Here is a 17957-nt window from a genome sequence, read left to right on the forward strand (position 1 = left end):
CTTTCCCCCTATCTGGTCCTTTCCCCTCTCTGGTCCTTTCCCCCCTCTCTCTGGTCCTTTCCCCTCTCTGGTCCTTTCCCCCTATCTGGTCCTTTCCCCTCTCTGGTCCTTTTCCCTCTCTGGTCCTTTCCCCCTCTCTGGTCCTTTCCCCTCTCTGGTCCTTTTCCCTCTCTGGTCCTTTCCCCTCTATGGTCCTTTTCCCTCTCTGGTCCTTTCCCCTCTCTGGTCCTTTCCCCCTCTCTGGTCCTTTCCCCCCTCTCTGGTCCTTTCCCCTCTCTGGTCCTTTCCCCCCTCTCTGGTCCTTTCCCCCCTCTCTGCTTTCCCCCCTCTCTGGTCCTTTCCTCTCTCTGGTCCTTTCCCCTCTCTGGTCCTTTCCTCCTCTCTGGTCCTTTCCCCTCTCTGGTCCTTTCCCCTCTCTGGTCCTTTCCCCTCTCTGGTCCTTCCCCCCCCTCTGGTCCTTTCCCCCCTCTCTGGTCCTTTCCCCTCTCTGGTCCTTTCCCCTCTCTGGTCCTTTCCTCCTCTCTGGTCCTTTCCCCTCTCTGGTCCTTTCCCCTCTCTGGTCCTTTCCCCTCTCTGGTCCTTTCCCCCCCTCTGGTCCTTTCCCCTCTCTGGTCCTTTCCCCTCTCTGGTCCTTTCCCCTTTCCCCCCTCTCTGGTCCTCCCCCCCCCCCCGCCACGGTGTATCACGTGTTGTATGTACAGCATGGCCTCGTCAGAAAACACAAGCACTAATCGACCACAGGGGACAAGGTACTTCATTTACATATTTTAAGAGAGACCGGGCTGCTATGGAGAGGAGACTCACACGGCTACAGCGGAGAGGATCTTCTGGACGTCCTTGGACTTCTTGATCTCCTCCTTGCAGAGAGACAGCAGGTCCATGCAGAACGGGTGACTTAAGATAAAGATAAGATAAGATATTCCTTTATTGATCCCCTTGGGTTCATTTGGGAGTCATAGCAGCATGGGGAGGGGTGGGGTATAGGTATGGGCAGGGTAATAGTAGAAAGAAATACATATAGGCAATCAAATGAGATCTGAATATAAAAATTAGAAAAATAAAGAGTTAACATAGGTGCAGATGAGGGTCTGTATGCCCCATCAGTTATATTATACATTACATGTCTTAAGAGACAAATAGAGGACAGACAAGGCAGAGAGAACAGACACAGCAGAGAGAGAGGACAGATATGGCAGAGAGAGAGGACAGATATGGCAGAGAGAGAGAGGACAGACATGACAGAGAGAGAGGACAGACACAGCAGAGAGAGAGGACAGACACAGCAGAGACACAGCAGAGAGAGGACAGACATGTAGAGAGAGACACAGCAGAGGACAGACAGCAGAGAGAGGACAGACATGGCAGAGAGAGAGGACAGACATGCAGAGAGAGAGGACAGACATGACAGAGAGAGAGGACAGACATGACAGAGAGAGAGGACAGACACAGCAGAGAGAGAGGACAGATATGGCAGAGAGAGAGGACAGACATGACAGAGAGAGAGGACAGACACAGCAGAGAGAGAGGACAGACACAGCAGAGACACAGCAGAGAGAGGACAGACATGTAGAGAGAGACACAGCAGAGGACAGACAGCAGAGAGAGGACAGACATGGCAGAGAGAGAGGACAGACATGCAGAGAGAGAGGACAGACATGACAGAGAGAGAGAGAGGACAGACATGACCGAGAGAGAGAGAGGAGAGACATGACAGAGAGAGAGGACAGACATGACAGAGAGAGAGAGAGGACAGACATGACAGAGAGAGGATAGACATGCAGAGAGAGAGAGAGGACAGACATGACAGAGAGAGGACAGACATGCAGAGAGAGAGGACAGACATGCAGAGAGAGAGGACAGACATGACAGAGAGAGAGGACAGACATGACAGAGAGAGAGGACAGACATGGAGAGAGAGAGGATAGATATGGCAGACAGAGGACAGACAGAGTTCAGCGTCGTCTCTCTTTGGTCAGAAACAACGTCACCACATCCGTAATGCTCTCTTTGATGCTCACTTCTCTTGGGTGGTGAATATCTCAAAGCAGCTGTTAGCGAGCATCTGATCCAGCATCTTCAGGAAGGGAATGGATACCCTGCGGAGAGATGGGGTCAAACAGTTAACTCTCAGCAGGGCGGTACCAACCCCCCCCCTTGACTGGAACCTGAGAGAAGCCTACATGCAGTGAGCATAATCACAAACCAAAATGTCACTTCAGAAACAGGAAAAGTGTCACTTTTTAGTAAAGAAAATGTTTACTTTTCGTAATGTTTAATTTATACACACTTATGGTAGTAAAAGGTATAATGGAGTAAACATCTGAATCTAGATTAAGTTTTTTTTAATCCTACCCATTGTTACAAGTCTTAATTTTACACACAACACTGACCCAACAAAATGAGCCAATTAGACATTTTAATATCGGACATCCCTAGTTTGAAGTGAAAAGGTGTACCTGTTAGGGAGGTGGTCTCTGAAGTGAAAAGGTGTACCTGTTAGGGAGGTGGTCTCTAAAGTGAAAAGGTGTACCTGTTAGGGAGGTGGTCTCTGAAGTGAAAAGGTGTACCTGTTAGGGAGGTGGTCTCTAAAGTGAAAAGGTGTACCTGTTAGGGAGGTGGTCTCTGAAGTGAAAAGGTGTACCTGTTAGGGAGGTGGTCTCTAAAGTGAAAAGGTGTACCTGTTAGGGAGGTGGTCTCTGAAGTGAAAAGGTGTACCTGTTAGGGAGGTGGTCTCTGAAGTGAAAAGGTGTACCTGTTAGGGAGGTGGTCTCTGAAGTGAAAAGGTGTACCTGTTAGGGAGGTGGTGTGAAGTGAAAAGGTGTACCTGTTAGGGAGGTGGTGTGAAGTGAAAAGGTGTACCTGTTATGGAGGTGGTCTCTGAAGTGAAAAGGTGTACCTGTTAGGGAGGTGGTGTGAAGTGAAAAGGTGTACCTGTTAGGGAGGTGGTGTGAAGTGAAAAGGTGTACCTGTTATGGAGGTGGTCTCTGAAGTGAAAAGGTGTACCTGTTAGGGAGGCGGTGTGAAGTGAAAAGGTGTACCTGTTAGGGAGGTGGTGTTAAGTGAAAAGGTGTACCTGTCGTTGCGGAGGTGGCGTTAAGTGAAAAGGTGTACCTGTCGTTGCGGAGGTGGTCTCTGATGTGAAAAGGTGTACCTGTTAGAGAGGTGGTGTGAAGTGAAAAGGTGTACCTGTCGTTGCGGAGGTGGTCTCTGAAGATGGTGAGCAGTGCGTCTGCAAACTGACCCAGAGCGGCGCTGTCCCCCTGGACGCCCTTCAGGTGGTCAAACAGAGACTGGGAGGAGAAGCGAACCTGGAGAGGAGGGAACTGTAGTTATTATACACATACACACACTGTACTACGACTACTACACACACACACTGTACTACTACACACACACACACACACACTGTACTACGACTACTACACACACACACTGTACTACTACACACACACACACACACACTGTACTACTACACACACACACTGTACTACTACACGGGTTCAGATGGGAAAAAACATGTCTGCCAGTAGCTCCACAAGGCCGACTGCAGATCAGCCTGTTCTGGATGAGAACAGCTTCAGATCAGCCTGTTCTGGATGAGAACAGCTTCAGATCAGTTTGTTCTGGATGAGACCAGCTTCAGATCAGGTTGTTCTGGATGAGAACAGCTTCAGATCAGCCTGTTCTGGATGAGAACAGCTTCAGATCAGTTTGTTCTGGATGAGAACAGCTTCAGATCAGCCTGTTCTGGATGAGAACAGCTTCAGATCAGTTTGTTCTGGATGAGACCAGCTTTAGATCAGGTTGTTCTGGATGAGAACAGCTTCAGATCAAGTTCAAGTTCAAGTTTCAAGTTTCTTTAATAGTTGTCATACAGAAGTACAGAATACTTTTGTACAAAATGCTTCTTACTGTTGCGCTCCAGAGACTGTGCATGACAAGATAAGTATGAAATAAAGACATAGTAAAAATTAGAAGTAAAAAAAGAGGTCACAGTGTTCAGTTTAGACATATGTACAATGTTCGTAGACGTAGTTACCATACAATATACAATACTGTGCAGTGTACTAATATACAATACTATATAGTGCAAGGCATAAATGGACGAGGTGCAGTTTAGGTACAATTCACAGTAGGTGTACGAGTTGTAGTGCAAATCCTTTATCAATAAATATAAAGTGTAAGTGTGTTTGTGTGATCTAAAGTGTGGAGAGTGGGTGCTGCAGTGTGTTGTTTGTTTGTTTGAGTGAGTGTGTGCGTGTGGGTGTGTGTGCTGTGTGCATTTGATGGTTGTTGCATAGTGATTATTGTTCGTTTAGCGATTATTGTTCGTTTAGCAGCCTGATGGCCTGGGGATGGTAGTTTGTTCTGGATGAGAACAGCTTCAGATCAGTTTGTTCTCGATGAGAACAGCTTCAGATCAGGTTGTTCTGGATGAGACCAGCTCCTAATCAGATTGTTCTGGATCGTTGTTGCTGCTATATCGTTTACAAGGACAGAAAGTGGAGACAGGGCCCAAAGTAACACAACCTGTTTCCTCTCAGAGGGTTAGCTGGTCAGGGGGTTGGAGTCGACTACATGAGGAGCTCTGGCGCCACCTGTTGGCCAAACTCCTAACAAAACAAGCAAACCTTGTCTCGGATAACTGGGCTGACAGCAGAACCTGACACTGGGATAACAGACAACCGTAAGAAGAACATATTAACACACTAGTCAATAAGGCAAGTTGACCTTTGTACTAGTTCTGGTCTGGATGAACAATGGTTTTATTGTTGGGATTTATGTACTTTACTAGGTCCCACATTGACAGAGTACTCAAATTCAATAATACCACACTAGGGCCACGACACAGTAATATTGTGATTGTAAATTTTTGGTCATATAAATAGGCATTCTGCGAAGTAGTGTTACTGTGATTTATCATGTTTCTTCCATTTGTCAGCAGTCCATGAAACCTGGCCTGTCTATAATACCATGTACTATGTCTTTACTACTCTCTACTATGTTAATATGTCTATACTACTATGTTAATATGTCTATACTACTATGTACTATGTCTATACTACTATGTTACTATTTCTTTACTACTATGTTACTATGTCTTTACTACTATCTACTATGTACTATGTTAATATGTCTATACTACTATGTACTATGTCTATACTACTATCTACTATGATACTATGTCTATACTATTATCTACTATGTTACTATGTCTATACTACTATCTACTGTGTACTATGTTAATACTACTATGTTACTATGATTATTGTTGTGAAGGGCCAGATTAAACCGAATATATATATTTATTTATATATATATATTTAATTGTATTTGTATATTCTCTAATATTCCCTGATATCCCTTGTATATTCCTTGTACAATATGCATTGAATATCCATTCTAGCCTACTGAACATCCCATAATAGTCTCCATTCTACTATTGGTCGAGACCTTGGTGCCAGGCTGCCATACCCCCCAGACCCAGTTCAAACGTACCGCTCAACATGTACGAACAAGTCCTAGTTCCGCGTAGGAATCTGGCTACCGCACCACTAATGGGACTATTTGTTCATAGTGCGTATATATACTGCGCTATTAAAGTAGGACTTCCTTTTTCAGTCCAGTTTCTTACCCTCCAATAGAGTGACAGACGTAAAGCCTCCCCGCGACGCCACGTGTGGGAGTAAGGCCAAGTTCGGCCTACCATCGGTATTGAGACATCGTGTATATTAATATTTGAATAGTCATATTTGGCACTATATCGTCGAGTTGGACGTAGTCTATTAAGCTAATAATAGTCTGTTAATATATAGTGCTTCGTACGGGGAGAATACTATCGTAGTCAGTACCCCATCGTTTCGGGCAGAGAACTGGCTGCTTATCCAGGGTGGCCGAACCCATGTGAGGCTGCACCCGAGGAGCCCCAGAGCCGACGAGCGAGTGGACCTGCATACCGGATTATTCTACCGACGACAGCCCGCCTTCCCAGGCACGGATTATGCTTTGTGTACAGTGATTATTCCATGGATAAAGACCCCCGACACTGCCGTGTGTTGGAACCCCCCCCCCTGGAGAGGACGCAAGGTGAGGAGACGCTCTGCAAGACGAGGTCGCTTCACGTCTCTCCCCCGTGGACCGGAGAGAGCCGGCTCACAGAGAGTCCAACTGCTTTCATCCGTGGTCCAAGGATCGCTGGCGCACCGAGCTGCACAACTGTGGGTTCACCCAGGATACCCTTGGCCGGACGAGGCAGCCAGACTCTACCCCCCCCCCCCCCTCCTACTCCTGTTGTCTTACAAGCGACCGGATTACCCCCCTTAGTGTATCCAGTCTTATAATCATTAAAGTATCATTGCTGTTATTCCTTAACTATTCCAGGTCGTATATTTACCGCCTGCGTCACCAGAGATTGGACATTCTCTATTGATATACCAACGAATACTCTTTGCCATAAAAGTGCATACTATTTCAATTCATAAATGTAATTAAGTGATTAAGTGCTTGCTCTACACACCATTGCTGTGTAGTAATAAACGCATACTTCGACTTCGTACATTTGTGTTGGATCCGTTTCATCTACGTGAGAGTGTTTATCATAATATATTTATGCCGAGTACTGGGTGGCCGAATATAAAGTACAAAGGTAGTGGTAGTAAGTATCATATCTAGTAATACAGTCAGGGAATTGTACCCCTCAGTTACAATTATACTACTATCTACTATGTTACTACTGTATGTCTATACTACTATCTACTATGCTACTATGTCTATACTACTAGTATCTACTAGGGGTGTAACAGTACACAGAAGCCACGGTTCGGTATGTACCTCGTTATTGCGGTCACGGTTCGGTACAACAGGAAAACAATATTTATAATTATTATTATATATTTATTATAATAATTATTATTAAATAGAATAATATTCTTTTTTTTTATCCACTTTTTCTCCCCATTTTCTATATTTTCTCCCATCCCAATTTCGTATCATCCAATTCAACCCTCCCCTGTCACGAACGCTGTTTCTTGCCTCCCACAAGCCGGCTGCAATGTGGACTAAAGGCCTCTGCATGCTACAGCAAATTCAAAGCAACTTCAACACAACATCGACAAAGCAACGGTGTTGCAGACACATTACCTTTATGCTTCTGCAAAATCAACGCACAGCCTATGATGCAACAAAATGTACCCCGGATGTGCGGCTCGAGCGCGCCCAGCCCGCCTGAATACTTTGGGCAGCCGAAGGTGCGCACTCTAGCCATTACAAACGGATTTCCCTTCTCAACCATACATCGTTAGTATAATAATAGCCCTGTTTATGTTTGTTTTCGCTTGTGTTCTTGTATATAGTGTAATATCAACCCAGTCCATCCCCATTGTTTCCCCAATCTCCTTCCACGAATTCATCGTCATAATGCTATCCTTGTAGTCTTTAGACCCGCTATTATATAAATGTTGGTACTTTCGGACCTCCTCTGCAATACGTTCCTGCATTTGATTCATTTTAAACAAACAATTAAACAAGTGTAATGAAACAATACACTAGCTATCGAGCTCCTGTCAGAAAGTTTTCTTTTGGTCTCGAGCTCCTGTCAGAAAGTTTTCTTTTGGTCTCGAGCCAGGAACACTAGAAGTGACAGACAGCCCCGCCCCCATTCACTACCAACCAATCACTGCTACGCAATACCAACGCAACGGGTCTTTAGATTAGATTTTGGACACAGGTACGCAACGCCCAAGCAACACAGTCTACAAGACTGTCTGCAACAAGCGCGCTGAAATCGCGCCGATGTTGTGTTGAAGTTGCTTTGAATTTGCTGTAGCATGCAGAGGCCTTAAGTCATACATAGCACAAGTCCCCTCCGGTACTTGAGGTAACAGCAGTCGCATCTTTTCACCTCCGCAGCTCGATCTCTCAGTGGCGAGGAGTAACGCGTGGGAGGCTCACAGCCTCACGCTGCCCCCGATACTTCCTGATTCTACTGCGCAGGCGCACCAACCGACCTGTAGGAGTCGCTGTCCACAACGCCCGATCCCCACCCATCAGTTTCCCACCCCCTAATACGGCCAATGTGTATTAGTATGAACGACCAGCTAAACTGAAAGCAATGTGGAGCGCTGGGCTCGAACAGGCGAGCCCAGCGTCTCCGCATTCGTGGCGAGCGCCTTGCCCACTACGCCACGTAGCCGCCCTAGAAATAGAATAATATTCTATAGGCTTGCCGTGGTAGTCAGTGATACTGGTGTCATTCTGTGTTCAGGCATCCACTGAATAAATTAATTGCTTACTGCCCCTTTAACAACTTATGCAACAACTTAGTTTCAGTTTCACTTTCACTGAAGAAGAGAACAGATGACATGTTACACAACAAGGAGGATTTATCGATATTTTGGATTTAAACACAGTAGCAGCAACTGGAGAGGAGCTCAGATGATCTGGTGGTATGTACTGTAGTGCTTTTTTTCTTCTTTTTTTAACAGGTGTGAGTCCGCGGGAGAAAGTTGACGTGTGTGAGCGCGCGAGTGTGTGATTGTGTGTGTGTGTCTTTCCAATAATTACCATTATTGGGCGAACAAGAAAACGAAAGAAAACTGCAAAATTGTAATGACCCTGCTGTGCTACAAACATTTACTTAATTCATCATCTGGATGGTTTTGTTTTAGGGACACAGGCTGTAGAAAACGGGAAGGGAGGAGGGGAGAGCCGAGTGCAGAGTGCGTGTTCTGTCCGCTTGTCACCGTGCTTGTCAATAAAGCTTCAACGTTTTATTCATCTACATTTGGCAATACAAGCTTAATATTCAACGTTAAAGATCAATGTAAGCCAGTGTAAAGTAAAGATATTGAGCATAGATTTGTCAAATGTGCAAGTGCAACCCTACTTTCACCTAGTGGTATTATGAGACGTATTCTTCGCATGGCTGCGCGTACCGCACCGTGACGGCCGTACCGTAAATTTGCGGGACGAATACACGTACCGTTACACCCCGACTATCTACTATGTACTGTTACTATGTCTATACTACTATCTACTATGTCTAAACTACTACCAGTACCTACCATGTTAATATGGCTATACTACTATGTGTACAATGTATATATACTACCATCTACAATGTACTATGCTACTATGTATACTACTATCTACTATGTACTATGCTACAGTACTATGTCTATACTACTACCTACTATAATAGTACTACTATGTACTATGCTACTATAATGACAACATAGAATGGTTAATTTGGTCAAGAAGGACAATTTTGTGATTGTCTTTTCCCCAACATGCGCCATCCAGTGGTGTCTGCCACGCGTCAATACTTTTACCAACTAACTTGCATTTTTCCGCAATCTGATTGGCCACTGACGTTTCTGGTCATGTGACATCTGCGCCAATCGTGTGACGCCCGTTTCTTTCACCGGTTAAGCTTAGGCACTCTTTTGAAGTTGGTTAAGGTTAGAGTTTGTCTTAGAGCAGGGCGATAGAACACCAGCCCTGATTCCAAACTCTAACCTTAACCAACTTCGAAAGAGTCGCCTAAGCTTAACCAGGCACAGAAACAGGCATCACGCGATTGGCGCACATGTCACATGACCAGAAACGTCAGTGGCCAATCAGATCGTGGACAAATGCAAGTTAGTTGGTAAAAGAATAGACGCGTCTGCCACAGGAGTCCTTAGTTACCATGGCGACCACTCACTGCATGACTCACAGCACTGTGGTCGTTATTCATTTCAAGCATCTTTAAAACTTTGAAACACATTTCACCTCAAGATGCAGTAATAAATGATATGTACTCAACATAAAATTAAATGTACCGATTTTCTCTGAATGTGTTTATTTAGCAAGAAGCTGTTTTGTTGTTTCTGCCATCTTTAATGCTACGGATATCTCCATTCAGAACTACCACAGTGATCCGTCTCCTCATTAAGACTCTCTCTGGCCAGGGACATACAGGCAGGTCCAGGGATATTTGGACAGACTTTCATCTTTAAGTTGAGGGTATTTGTTAAATGGTAAATGGTGCATTTATATAGTGCTTTTATCCACCGTAAATGTCCAAACCCCCCACCCCCACCTAATAGACAGTCTCCTCCCCACCGCATGTATATATTCTCCCCCTCCAAATGTACAGTCTCCTCACCACCGGATGTATATTTCTCTCCCACCCACCCACCCCCTCCTAATGTACAGTCCCCTCCCCATCATATGTATATACTCTGTCCGGATCTATGAGTAACAGTACTGTATATTTGGATACCGCATATGTCACAAATGTATCAGTAGTAGTACTAAATACCTATATGTCCCTATGCCATAAATGTCATGCATGTTGTGTATGTCATAAATGTCAATATGAATTGAAAATGGGGGACCCTGATGTAAACAAGACAAACGTCTTTCTCTGGTCTGCAACCCCTTAACAATTGTGTGTATTGAGCCGTACTGTATTGTACCCATTCTGCAATCTGTTAAATAAAGTTTTCATTCATTCATTCATTCATTCATTCATTCACAGCCTGCTATAAACACCTCTGCCCCAAAAGGGCCAAAATGTGCACCAAATCCGGACATCCGTGACCAAATAATGAAAGGAAATGCAGCCGTAACTTTGAATTGGGTGTATACAGATTATTTAAATTAATGTGTGCAAAACTGTTTAACATTTTTGGATGCGTGTGTGTCACTCTAGCCACTCTTCACTGCTACCCGCTCTCTTCCCAATAGGCAATAAATAAAACATTTTCGCTTTATTGCCTTTTCGATGAAGAGTTGACCACTAAGTGTGTCTGACCACCAGAACCTGCACGGACTACAATGTATGATGTATATCATGCCAGTTAGGGTACCAATGTGTATACTGCACCTTGTGTATACTGCACCTTGTGTATACTGCACCTTGTGTATACTGCACCTTGTGTATACTGCACCTTGTGTATACTGCACCTTGTGTATACTGCACCTTGTGTATAATGCACCTTGTGTATACTGCACCTTGTACCTTGTATATACTGCACCTTGTGTATACTGCCCCTTGTGTATACTGCACCTTGTGTATACTGCCCCTTGTATATACTGCACCTTGTGTATACTGCCCCTTGTGTATACTGCACCTTGTGTATACTGCACCTTGTGTATACTGCACCTTGTGTATACTGCACCTTGTGTATACTGCACCTTGTGTATACTGCACCTTGTGTATAATGCACCTTGTGTATACTGCACCTTGTACCTTGTATATACTGCACCTTGTGTATACTGCCCCTTGTGTATACTGCACCTTGTGTATACTGCACCTTGTACCTTGTATATACTGCACCTTGTGTATACTGCACCTTGTACCTTGTATATACTGCACCTTGTGTATACTGCACCTTGTACCTTGTATATACTGCCCCTTGTGTATACTGCACCTTGTGTATACTGCACCTTGTGTATACTGCACCTTGTGTATACTGCACCTTGTGTATACTGCATACTTGTGTATACTGCACCTTGTGTATACCGTTTACTTTTACTCATAGCATACATTCAGATTCAATTTCTTTATTGCCTATATCTATTGTAAACGTATAATATAACTAATAGGGCATACAGACCCTCATCTGCACCTGTGTTTACACTGTTCTCATATCTTTATATTCAGAGTTAATTATATCGTTTACACAGTTTATTTTTCTCATATTTCTGATATTCAGATAACATTTTATGGCCTATATTTATGTCTTTCTTCTATTACGCTGCCCATACCATACCTGTACCTCCCCTCCCCCCTCCCCCATGCTGCTATGACGCCCAAATTTCCCCAAGGGGATCAATAAAGGAATATCTTATCTTATCCAGGGTATCTACAGGTTTCAAAAGTAGGATTTAAGACGTTCTAATACCACTTAAGAGCAACATTTTATACCAATTTCACGACCATACTAGCAAGATTTTAATTCTTGCGCATTCCATGCAGTCTCTCGCCAGACGCACCAAGCTTCCAGTAGCCCCTTGAATACAAAAACATTTCATATATCGATGGTTGAAACGCAAAACCTTCTATCTGAAGATTTAACTTTTTTTGAGAAAACAAAAGAAACGCAGAATGCAAATACAATACACTGGTTTTGGCTTTTGGAAGATATCTTGCAGACAGACTGAATAGGTGCAGATAGGAGGTTTCTCATCATCCAAAGTGAAATAATAAAATAAAAAAAATTGCAGATAGGAGGTTTTGCATTTCAGCCATCGATATTAAATATTATTTATATTCAATACCTGTGCAAATGAAATGTAAGACTTTTGAATACCTTTCAAGGCCTTAAATTGAGAATTATGAATTCAAGACTATTTAAAACTGTTTAATACACCGCAGGTACCCTGTGCTACTTACAGGTCTGGGGAGAGGAGGTCTTTCTAATACCCCACAGATACCCTGTTATCTTCCATCATGTCTCCCCCCCAGGCCCCCTGGCCCGGCCTATAGGTGGTGTTGACCTACCGTGGACTCGGTCAGGCCGCCCACCGACACGGTGAGGCCCAGCAGGGTGTGGTACTGGTACTGAGGCAGGCCCAGCAGCTGGGTGATGTGGGGGTAGGCTTGAGACGGAGCGGTCCAGTTCAGGATCTCCCTCCCCTCCCTGGAAACACACAGCCCAAGCACAGGGACCAGGGCCAAGTTAAACACCAGCAGTCACTGAGAAGCCGTTCCACCTGAGGCCCCCGCTCACGCACCCCACCCTCCACCCCCCCCCCCCCCCCCCCCGTGCGCACCCCTGCGCACGTGCTCAAGCGCTCAACAGAAACTGCTGCCATTTCGCAATCGTGTAGTTTAAGAGCAAGAAATTAGCTGAAACCGGGAAGTGATCCTATTAAGATTTAATAGGTTAATCCTGCGCCCCGAGACAGTTCAGTCAACGTCTGAGAACACGCAGCACTGTTTCCTCAAACTAGATATCAGTCAGAGAACACTCAAATGTGTGTTTATGTACAGTATGTGTGTTTATGTACAGTATGTGTGTTTATGTACAGTATGTGTATTGTGTGTTTATGTATGTATGTGTATGTGTGTTTGTATAGTATTGTATTGTATATTCCTCATTTACTTAGCATTTATTTTTTTTACTGTATGAAGCACACTCTCAGGGGCTCATACAGAACCAAGCATTTCACCGTAAAGTACACATATTTTATTGTGACAACTATTAAACAAACTTGAAACTATAGGATGTATGTATGTGTATGTATATGTGTGTATGTGTGTGTACAGTGTATGTATATGTGTGTATGTGTGTGTACAGTGTATGTATGTATGTATGTATGTATGTATGTATGTATGTATGTATGTATGTATGTATGTATGTATGTATGTATGTATGTATTCCCCTGGATGTCAGATATACATTTACATTTAGTCATTTAGCTGAACATGCCTAAGTAAATGGAAGATTGCTCCACTTCTACAAGGTCAATTTGCATGTTCTTGGTATCTAGGAACATCTAGGGACCTGGGGGTATGTATTTCCAGTGTACCTCTGTTGGTTCCGCTCCATTCCGGTCTGTGTGATGCTAAATGCTGACGGTAAATAAAAAAGTCCGACTTTATCTCCCGTTACCCGTTTTTCCCCAGATTTCATAATGAAACATAAGATGACATGGCATTTTATCTTTCCTGTCTATGGCATTTTTAAGACCTCTGAAAGATGGATTTAAGACATTTTAAGACAAATTAAGGCCTTAATGGTTGATAAACAAATTTAAGACTTTTTACGACTTTTTAGGGATCCGCGGATACCCTGAGTATATACAACAATACTATACAATCTGTAGCTGCATGATGACAATACATTTGAATCTAATCTAATTGTCCTTTAAGTCGATATCAATAGTCGGCGTTTCGCAACCGCGTCACTTAAAATGCTGAAAATCCGCTGACAGTGAAACACGATATAGGTGGCGTGCGGCCAGTGACACAGCAGCTTCTGACGCTGCCAAGAGAGTGTGGCGCTCGAGGGCAGGAGAGAGAGAGAGAGAGAGAGAGAGAGAGAGAGAGAGAGAGAGAGAGAGAGAGAGAGAGAGAGAGAGAGAGAGAGACAGGGAGAGACAGCGAGACAGATAAAGACAGAGAGAGAGACAGAGAGAGAGAGAGAGAGAGAGACGGAGACAGAGACAGAGACAGAGAGAGAGAGACAGAGAGAGGGAGAGACAGCGAGAGACAGATAAAGACAGAGAGAGAGACAGAGAGAGAGAGACAGAGAGAGAGAGACAGAGAGAGAGAGAGAGACAGAGAGACACTCACACAGGGAAGATGCTCAGCAGCTCCTCCCGGTGGGGGGATGTGAGGTACCACGGGTTGTGAGCTGTGGAGGAGGCGCACGAAGACCGTCCCGGCGTGGGCTCTGTATCGGTCGATCTTCTCTCCCGCCTGCTGGGCCAGACAGCACATCATACGCCTCACCCTGAGAGAGGGGGGGGGGGGGGGGGGAGGGGGGAGAGAGAGAGAGAGGGAGAGAGGGAAGGGGGAGGGGGAGAGAGAGAGAGGGGGGGAGGGAGAGAGAGCAGAAGAGGAGAGAGAGAACAGACAGAACAGAAAGAACACAGAGAGCAGAGGAGAGAGAGAGCAGAAGAGAGAGAGCGAACAGACAGATAACAGAAAGAACACAGAGAGGAGAGAGAGAGAGAGAGAGAGAGAGAGAGGGGGGGAGCGCGAGAGAGAGAGGAGGAGGAAAGACGTGAGGTTGCTCTTCTATTCCCTGGGTTTGGAGAGTAATGGATTACATGTGACAGGATTACTGTAATCACCCGCCGACTCCATTGACTACACCCTAGGCTCTGTTACCCATACTGTATGAACTTTGAACTCTGTTGCCTATACTCAATGTATAGGCTACTGCTTTCACTGTCTACAATTGCCTTACACTGTAATCATAATAATCGACCTACCTCATACTATAGTCTACCCACATAACTCTGTATGATAACATGTACAATAGTGCTGTATATACCATATATATATATACACATTTATATATTTATATTCACTGCATATATATATATATATATATATAAATTAGTGCTGTCAAACGATTAAAATATTTAACTCGATTAATCGCATGATTGTCCATAGTTAACTCGCGATTAATCGCAAATTAATCGCATTTTTTTTTAATTTTTTTTTTACCTTAAACAGATATTTTTCAAGTTCCAAGTTTTAATACTCTTATCAACATGCGAGTCAACAAATGCTTGCTTTGTGCAGCCATTTAACACAAAAGGATGACCCTCATGCATTGCAAATTTGCATCAAATTCAAAACAGAGTGATGCACAAAATAACTTAAAAGAAAATAATAATTTAAAACAATGAATAAAGTGTGCATGAAATAATAGGGGAAAGAAAACGTTAGGAACTTGTTACATTCACACACACAAGGGCTGATTAATCACACACCCCCCTCTCTCCTCCCTCACACACACTCTCCCAGCTCTTTTTCTCTTTTGCCCCTTCCTCATCTCTCTCACCCCCCTCTCTCTCTATATCTCACACACACACACACACACACACACACACACACACACACACACACACACACACACACACACACACACACACTTCAGAAACAAACATAGTATCAATGAGAGCATCAATAATACACCCGAGTGAAGTCTATTAATAAAAAAAAAAAAAAAAAAAAAAAAAAAAAAAAAAAAAATTAGTTAATCTTGAGTTAAAAAAATTAGTGGCATTAATAGAATCGGGAGTTAACGCGATATTAACGCGATATATTTGACAGCCTTAATATAAATATAAATATATCCATATCCGTCTGAATATACCTGCATATAATCCTTCTATATACCTACTTATACACCTGCATATAACCCATATAACTCTGTATGATAGCATGTACAATAACACTGTATGCCCCCCCCCCCCAAAAAAATTTAATACCTGTGTAAATGAGATTTTTAATACCTTTTAAGGCCTTAAACTGAGCATTATGAATGTAATACTTGTTAATACCCCGCAGAGACCCTGTGCTACTTACAGGTCTGGGGAGAGCAGGTCTGGAGCGCCGCTGGCCACCAGCAGAGTGACCTCCATCAGGCTGGTCATGACGGCCTCTCTCACCCTGAAGACGACACAGGCAGAGAGACACACAGAGAGTCAGCGGGCGTGCTAAGGCACAAGCCATGTCACAGGTTTGATTCCGGTTCACAGCCTTTAGCTCTGTGTCATCCGATCTACCTTTCTCCTCATTCCTCCACCGTCACCATCCGTCTGATTAAAACGAGCGAATGAAATTCAAATAATAATAAACACTGCACACACCCAACCAACGAACCGAACAAACACGCACACACACATCCAACGAATCGAACAAACACGCACCCAAAGAACACACACACCCTCCTCCACACGTCAGTGTTAGCTCAGGCGAGCCTCCTAACAGTCAAATGAAGCAGCATGGCTGACTGACACACACACTAACGTCACACACACACACACTCCCCCTCCTCTACACGTCAGTGTCAGACACACACACCCCCTCCTCTACACGTCAGTGTCAGACACACACACACCCCCTCCTCTACACGTCAGTGTCAGACACACACACACACCCTCCTCTACACGTCAGTGTCAGACACACACACACACACACACACACACACACACACTCCCCCTCCTCTACACATCAGTGTCAGACACACACACACGCACACACACACACTCCTCTACACGTCAGTGTCAGACACACACACACACACACTCCTCTACACGTCAGTGTCAGACACACACACACACACACACACACACTCCTCCTCCTCTACACATCAGTGTCAGACACACACACACGCACACACACACCCCCCTCCTCCACACGTCAGTGTCAGACGAGCCTCCTAACAGTCAAATGAAGCAGCTGGCTGCAGGGCACCATTTGTTTGTGTGATCTGCTAAACGAGCCACTTGTTCAAAAGTCACGCCCAGAGCAGCGACGGTGGAGCAGCCTGTCTGAGCAGAGTGTGAGCAGGTGGAGACAGGTGGGGGAGGGGGGGGGGAGAGAGAGGGAGGGAGAGAGAGGGAGAGAGAGTGTGAGCAGGTGGAGACAGGTGGAGGGAGGGAGAGGGAGGGAGAGAGAGAGAAAGAGGGAGGGGGAGGGAGGGAGACGGTGGAGCAGCCTGTCTGAGCAGAGTGTGAGCAGGTGGAGACAGGTGGGGGAGGGAGGGAGGGAGGGAGGGAGGGAGGGAGGGAGGGAGGGAGGGAGGGAGGGGGAGAGAGGGAGAGCAGGTGGAGACAGGTGCACCGTGCTGCTCAGTGTAAGACTCTGGGTGTAGGACCTGGGGGAGGGAGGGAGGGGGAGGGAGGGAGGGGGAGGGAGAGAGGGGGAGGGAGGGAGGGGGAGAGAGAGAGGGAGGGAGGGAGAGAGAGAGGGAGGGAGGAAGAGGGGGGGAGGGAGAGAGAGCGGGAGGGACAGGGGGGAGGGAGGGAGAGAGAGAGAGAGAGCGAGAGAGAGAGAGAGAGAGGGAGGGAGGGAGGGAGGGAGAGAGAGGGAGGGGGAGAGAGGGAGGGAGAGAGAGAGAGGGGGGAGGGAGAGAGAGAGAGAGGTAGGGAGGGAGGGAGGGAGGGAGGGAGAGAGGGAGGGAGAGAGGGAGAGAGGGAGGGAGAGAGAGGGAGAGAGAGAGGGAGGGAGCGAGGGAGAGAGAGCAGGTGGAGACAGGTGCACCGTGCTGCTCAGTGCCAGACTCTCTGGGTGTAGGACCTGGGGGAGGGAGGGAGGGAGGGAGAGAGAGAGAGAGAGAGAGAGGGAGGAAGAGAGGAGGGAGCGAGGGAGAGAGAGGGGGGAGGGAGGAAGAGAGGAGGGAGCGAGGGAGAGAGAGAGGGAGGGAGAGAGGGGGAGGGAGGGAGAGAGGTGGAATGTGTCCCAACATGGGCATGAATTTTATATCAAAGATTTCTTTTTTATG

The 17957-nt window shown here is 45.4% G+C and overlaps 1 protein-coding gene across 1 annotated transcript in view; it reads right to left on the minus strand.

Moving 5' to 3' along the window:
- Positions 1-17957, minus strand: part of LOC311240889 (tubulin-specific chaperone D-like) — a 115320-nt gene that overhangs the window by 12243 nt on the left and 85120 nt on the right. The window contains 7 exon segments of the mRNA XM_084329494.1: positions 805-894; positions 2019-2096; positions 3187-3308; positions 12491-12629; positions 14288-14322; positions 14324-14447; positions 16037-16120. Coding sequence (XP_084185620.1) covers positions 805-894; positions 2019-2096; positions 3187-3308; positions 12491-12629; positions 14288-14322; positions 14324-14447; positions 16037-16120 — 672 coding nt within the window.

This window comes from Notolepis coatsorum, assembly GCF_963971535.1.
Source record: "Notolepis coatsorum genome assembly, chromosome: 14".
Classification (NCBI taxonomy): domain Eukaryota; kingdom Metazoa; phylum Chordata; class Actinopteri; order Aulopiformes; family Paralepididae; genus Notolepis; species Notolepis coatsorum.